We start from the raw sequence: 7,505 nt of genomic DNA on the forward strand, positions 1-7,505 counted from the left end.
CCAACTGTCCTGTGTTCACCAGGACTGTGCTGCAGTTGTCACATTCCTTTGACTTGCGAGAAGGTGGTGCCTCAGGTGCGTGCAGTAATGCAGATGTGTCTTGGGGAGAGATGGGGAGACTAGCAGTGCTGAAGTGTAGATGCACCCCGGGGATGTGGCCACACAATGCTCACTCCTCTAAGGTGATGTGGCCACACAATGCTCACTCCTCTAATGTCATGTGGTCACACAACGCTCACTCCTCTTATGTCATGTGGCCACACAATGCTCACTCCTCTTATGTCATGTGGCCACACAATGCTCACTCCTCTTATGTCATGTGGCCACACAATGCTCACTCCTCTAATGTCATGTGGCCACACAATGCTCACTCCTCTAATGTCATGTGGCCACACAATGCTCACTCCTCTAATGTCATGTGGTCACACAATGCTCACTCCTCTTGTCATGTGGCCACACAATGCTCACTCCTCTAATGTCATGTGGTCACACAATGCTCACTCCTCTTGTCATGTGGCCACACAATGCTCACTCCTCTAATGTCATGTGGCCACACAATGCTCACTCCTCTAATGTCATGTGGCCACACAATGCTCACTCCTCTAATGTCATGTGGCCACACAATGCTTACTCCTCTAATGTCATGTGGTCACACAATGCTCACTCCTCTTGTCATGTGGCCACACAATGCTCACTCCTCTAATGTCATGTGACCACACAATGCTCACTCCTCTAATGTCATGTGGCCACACAATGCTCACTCCTCTAATGTCATGTGGCCACACAATGCTCACTCCTCTAATGTCATGTGGCCACACAATGCTCACTCCTCTAATGTCATGTGGTCACACAATGCTCACTCCTCTTGTCATGTGGCCACACAATGCTCACTCCTCTAATGTCATGTGGCCACACAATGCTCACTCCTCTAATGTCATGTGGTCACACAATGCTCACTCCTCTTGTCATGTGGCCACACAATGCTCACTCATCTAATGTCATGTGGCCACACAATGCTCACTCCTCTAATGTCATGTGGCCACACAATGCTCACTCCTCTACTGTCATGTGGCCACACAATACTTACTCCTCTAATGTCATGTGGCCACACAATGCTCACTCCTCTAATGTCATGTGGCCACACAATACTCACTCCTCTAACGTGATGTGGCCACACAATGCTCACTCCTCTAACGTGATGTGGCCACACAATGCTCACTCCTCTAACGTGATGTGGCCACACAATGCTCACTCCTCTAACGTGATGTGGCCACACAATGCTCACTCCTCTAATGTCATGTGGCCACACAACGCTCACTCCTCTTGTCATGTGGCCACACAATGCTCACTCCTCTACTGTGATGTGGCCACACAATGCTCACTCCTCTAATGTCATGTGGCCACACAATGCTCACTCCTCTAATGTCATGTGGCCACACAATGCTCACTCCTCCAATGTCATGTGGCCACACAATGCTCACTCCTCTAATGTCATGTGGCCACACAATGCTCACTCCTCTACTCTGATGTGGCCACACAATACTCACTCCTCTTATGTCATGTGGCCACACAATGCTCACTCCTCTAATGTCATGTGGCCACACAATGCTCACTCCTCTAATGTCATGTGGCCACACAATGCTCACTCCTCTAATGTCATGTGGCCACACAATGCTCACTCCTCTAATGTCATGTGGTCACACAACGCTCACTCCTCTTGTCATGTGGCCACACAATGCTCACTCCTCTACTGTGATGTGGCCACACAATGCTCACTCCTCTAATGTCATGTGGTCACACAACGCTCACTCCTCTACTGTGATGTGGCCACACAATGCTCACTCCTCTAATGTCATGTGGCCACACAATGCTCACTCCTCTAATGTCATGTGGCCACACAATGCTCACTCCTCTAATGTCATGTGGTCACACAACGCTCACTCCTCTTGTCATGTGGCCACACAATGCTCACTCCTCTACTGTGATGTGGCCACACAATGCTCACTCCTCTAATGTCATGTGGTCACACAACGCTCACTCCTCTTATGTCATGTGGCCACACAATGCTCACTCCTCTAATGTCATGTGGTCACACAATGCTCACTCCTCTAATGTCATGTGGTCACACAACGCTCACTCCTCTTATGTCATGTGGCCACACAATGCTCACTCCTCTACTGTGGTGTGGCCACACAATGCTCACTCCTCTACTGTGGTGTGGCCACACAATGCTCACTCCTCTTATGTCATGTGGCCACACAACGCTCACTCCTCTTATGTCATGTGGCCACACCTCGTCTCAGATGATTGTGCTGTTGTGATCAATAACCAAAAGAGTGATTTCCTTTTTAATATTAGTGCTGGATCATTACCTGTATCTTCAAAAGGTAAATATTTGTTATTGTTGTTTGAAAAAAAAAAAAAATTCACAGTATAAAATTATTTTAGCTTCTAATACACCTTTCATGGTATATTTTGGCACAAACAAATCAATGCAATGTCCATTCTCTTTGTACTATTATTGGGTGATGGTGGGTGAGCGACATTAACGCTCCATGTAAAAACTGACTATTTATTTTGCTGCTCCATGTAGGTGTTGCTACCATCTGTATTGAGGACAGTGATGGCGGCAGATGGGTGAGAGAAAACTACAAATGCTCAGACTGTGTTCCTGAAGACCTGAGGAGCCAGTTTAATGGTCATTTCTTGAAGAGCTTTAATGAGTTTTACAACCCCTAGAACCACCATGAATAACACATTAATCCCATTACCGGAGTAAACCATCCATCCAGCACTGACATGAGATTAACAGATCTGCTAAAATAAGGTGACAACCAACAAATATTTAAGTAGTAATGACATATAAGATTAAGTAGGCATTGTACCATAATATAAAGGCCCACAACATGCTCATTGTAACCTTTATTCAAGTACAGAAAAGTGCCTAATTAAATGCTCTAATAGATGTAGGTAGAGCATGTCCTCTTGGATTAATATATGTTTAATCAATGTATACATCAAATAAACATACCAAGCCATCCCTAGAGCCTCTTAATGCCACTGCCAGTTAGCATTATACCCATTTTGTATGTATATGCACTTATATTACCATGGCATTATCTCGTGCCATGGTAACCTACCTGCTCTTCCTATGCCCTGCATAAGATGGCCCTAATAATTTGCTGCCTCACGGTGGCTTAGTGGTTAGCACTTCTGCCTCACAGCACTGGGGTCATGAGTTCAATTTCCGACCGTGGCCTTATCTGTGTGGAGTTTGTATGTTCTCCCCGTGTTTGCCTGGGTCTCCTCCAAGTGCTCTAGTTTCTTGGCACAATCCAAAACCATACTTGTAGCATAATTGACTGCCATCAAATTGAACCTAGTCTGTATGAGTGTGTATGTTAGGGAATTTAGACTGTAAGCTCTATTGGAGCAGGGACTGATGTGAGTGAGTTCTCTGTACAGCGCTGCGGAATTAGTGGCGCTATATAAATAAATAAATGATGATGATGATGATGATATCACAGGACTTTCTCCTCTTCCACTATCCACTTATATCCAGAATGCATACAAGATAATCAGGCTAGACAGGCTATTTGTGTTGCAAGAGTGGGATTTTAGTAAATAAGATGGGGTTAGCAACTAAAAGACAGGAAGAAATGTAAAGGTTTTTTTGATTGTTTTTTTTTTTTCAAATAGGGCAAAATAATTAAAGCAAAACAAAGAATGCACTCCCTACTGCGTATAAGAATCAGAGTATTTCGGTGACCATATAAAGTAAGGGAGGACAACCTTTTTGGGCTTAGTTATTTGACGGAGCCAAAATAAAACCCTAAGATCCAATGTGTCACTGAGCTGCGTAAAAACGTAAAGTGTTCGACGGGAAAAGAGAAACCTCTTTGCAACCATATAACATTATAACATTAACACCGCAGTGATAGACTTGTGTGTGCTGCCACTTAGTGGGGGAGGTGGCCCTTGTAACACCCCCCCTCCCATCACCCCTGTTACATATTTATTCCCCATTCCTCCCCTGCATCAAAGGATTCACCAATTATTAGCGATAAACATAAATATAAATTGTATATATTTATAACTTTTGAATGGTTGGTGATAGTTACTATTGATTCTGTAATTGAATTGGATAAAAGACAATTTTAACCATGTTGTCTTTGACTGTAATTATTGACTATAACTTTTTTCTATTGTACAAAATCATGAAATTTGTTTTACATCAGTTTGGAAGTCATTAAAAATAAGTACCTCTGTCTCCGCAACCAAAACAGATTCACTAGCAGATGTTAAATTCTCCTACCTAATACTACAATAAACAAAAGTCTTATCAACTAGACATCAGTCTATATGTAATTTATTCCTCTTTATTTTTACTAACTATTGTGTATATATATCAAATATGGTTGTTCAAAGTTTAGAGTACAACACAACTGTAAAAACAGTCAAATGTTGCTGTTTATTCAAGCAGCGATTATACAAGAATATACTGTATTGGTTACTTTTTCTTTCTCCATTAAGTACTTTAAAAGTCCTTAGTATTTCAGAATATACATTTAACAGCATATTTATAAAAGTATTCTTTGATGAAAAAAATAAAACACAATTAATTGTAATTTTAAATGTTCTACAAATGACTTGCCTTTGGATTTCTGTTCATACACGAGGTGCAGGCACAAACATCTGTCTCATCGGCAACAATATCCTTCAGGACTTGAAGCAGGGCTGTTATGGCAGGTTCCTAACCCCTAGACTGGAAGAACACTTTTCCTGTCTGAAGGCAGCCAATGAGATATTTCTGGGTATGCATTATAAATGTAACAACTACCCTTGTACCCCTATGACTTGGCCCTGGGGGCATATCTTTGAATAAAAAAAATGTTGCAGATAGTTGGTAAGTATGGTGCAAAGAGAAAACAAATAACTAAATTGATTATGCCAAACATACTTTTCTAAATGAACCTAATACTAGACTAGTATAACCTAATAGAGACATCAAGGCTATAGGTAAGTGCAAACGACTTCAGGGTTCATATAGGACCTCGTTTAGAGTTGGGGGCAAATCTAGCTAAATGGTGCAAATTAGCACCTGGACAAACTATGTAAGGATGCAAATGGATTTTTTTATTATTTTTTTGCATGTAGGGAAAATCCTGCTGCTGTTGCATGTAGCAGACAAATACTGAGCAGCTTTATTTTTATACTGCAATTTAGAGTTGAGCTAGGACACATCCCCCTCCCAACTCTACATCTATCTGAACTTTTTAAATGGGCCCCTCACCCTGCAGGTGCAGCCTGGTTTTTGTGCCCTGGATTGGGCTGTATGTCCCACTATTATGTTCTCTTTAAACTTGCATCAACTGGCTAATTACATGAATGAGTTCTTGTGTAATTATTAATAATAAAATAAGGTTACTAACTAGAAGTGCACCATAGTTTGTATAGGTCTATATAACCTGGATATATGTGGTCTTTCATTAACACTGGTAAGTGATTTAATTGATGTAAGAGTTTAGTCTATCACTAAAGTCATTCCCTGATTTTACTGTAACACATTTAGAACTAAGCGCTCCAAATAGGAGGAGACTGGTTTCATACATATGGAAAGACAGTGAGAAATCAAATTAACTTTTGGCAAAAGAAACCTAAATTACACTATCAGATAAATACTGAAACACCAGGTCTATTTTTTTACAGAAAATGTACAAATTTATTTTAGGCATTACAACAAGATAGATCACTTTGATTGTGTCAATACAAATATCATTGTCATAAAGACACTTTATTGCAATGTCCCCAACGCTTCCATGGCTATATCACTCCAGAAATGCTGTGTATTCCATTGTTACTTCCAGTTACACAAATGATCATTTCTATCACACTGTATATATTTATACAAAAGGTGAAACTGAACAGGAAATTCCACTTGGTAAAAAGTCCTCCCAAATATGGACACTAGGTTTACTAGGGACACCCCCCTCCCCCAGGTTTCTGAGCTGGCTGCCTGCCTAGGTCGGCACACTACATACATGTGCCTAGTGGGCGAGAGGCAGACAGCAGATCTGTTTTAAACACACACTCGGAGCAGCCATTCAGCACACAGTGCCTGCTTCTAAGCCACCAGGCACAGCCATACAGTATGCAGCTGCCCAGTTCCTGGGTATGACAGTGTCATACTCATTAGCACACTGAATGGTGGAGGGCGCTGACCTTTCACCAATCAGAACAGTGGAAGGTCTCCACACTCTGATTGGTAAATAATAGCTGGAACTGTATACCAATCAGACTGCAGTATTGTTGTTGTCTTGACCGTGTCAATTGCTGCCATCCATTGCACTGATGGAGCTTCTGGTGATTAAAGTGTTAAGAAAACAACTGGACCCCAGAGACTAGTAATCACAAATGAGACTGCAAGGACAGAGTTCATCTCTTCAGATCACATGCCCTTGATTGGCCGAAGTTCAACATATCAGTGCCAAGTGCTTGTGAAAGCACCATCTTGTGTCAACAGTACTGCTTGTTTGTGTGTGTTGTGTAAGGCTTTAAACACCTCATTTTCTGGCTCCTAGTGACCACTATTAACATTTTTATAAGGACATTATTAAATGTATTAATTATATTGCATTAATATGAACCTATTACCAAGAAGATGTAAGTGTGATTAAACCACCCTGTGTCTGTTAGGTTAATTGGAGAAATATGTTTTTACTGCACCATTAAAGCAAGTAGATTTCCAATTGATGCAAACCAGAAATACTAATACTGTACTGTAATGTATGGCAGATAGGCATGGTGGAAGGTGAGTCCTCTAACTGGCCTTTCATCTAAACACAATGTAAGGAAATTGTGTCATGTTGAGGACATAGACTTGTGTGATGTTCAGCATAACATATAGACAAAGTGCAGGATTCTATTCCAGACGTTTTCAAAAACTTAGGGGGAAGGAGCTCTGCTAACCCCCGCCCCCCGCCCCCCCCCCACCCAATGAGAAGTCCAGATACACCAATGGGGTGTTTATTGTATATTGGTGGCTGATAATGCTGACTTACAGTAACCACAAATACTTTGCTCACCAGCAGCTGCAATTGTTATTCTGCTACACTGGGTATTAGACTGTAAGCTCAGTTGGTCAGGGCTTTTACCTTCTGTTTCATGTCACTGTATGTAATTTATTTGTATTATGATCCCTTTAATGAAGAGCGCTGTGTAATGTCAGTGATTTCAAAATAAAAGATAATATGGAGAACTGGCAGCAGCCGATTGGCCCGACCCCAATCGATTTATGACCTCACTTAAGTCTGTCAACAAAGTACTTTTGAAAAGGTCCCAATGTGAATAGTTACTGCACTGTAACTTTAAAATGTAAATACGTGGGATAGGTGGATGCCCAATTCGAGCAGGGATCGGCCTGGCGTAGAGGGGGAGAGACCCCAATAGGTAGCCATTGGGGGGGAGGGAATAATAAATTTTTAAGGACTTTTACCAAAGAGGAA

General features: G+C 41.7%; 1 protein-coding gene across 1 annotated transcript in view; it reads left to right on the forward strand.

Annotated features, from left to right (window-relative positions):
• LOC142139324 (adenine phosphoribosyltransferase-like) overlaps nt 1-4,351 on the forward strand; it is a 36,188-nt gene extending 31,837 nt beyond the window's left edge. The window contains exon 6 of the mRNA XM_075196824.1: nt 2,594-4,351. Within this exon, the coding sequence (XP_075052925.1) occupies nt 2,594-2,739 (146 nt within the window). The 3' untranslated portion in view covers nt 2,740-4,351. The remainder of the gene's footprint in view (nt 1-2,593) is intronic.
• The last annotated feature ends 3,154 nt before the right edge of the window (nt 4,352-7,505 follow it).

This window comes from Mixophyes fleayi, chromosome 2, assembly GCF_038048845.1.
Source record: "Mixophyes fleayi isolate aMixFle1 chromosome 2, aMixFle1.hap1, whole genome shotgun sequence".
Taxonomy (NCBI): domain Eukaryota; kingdom Metazoa; phylum Chordata; class Amphibia; order Anura; family Limnodynastidae; genus Mixophyes; species Mixophyes fleayi.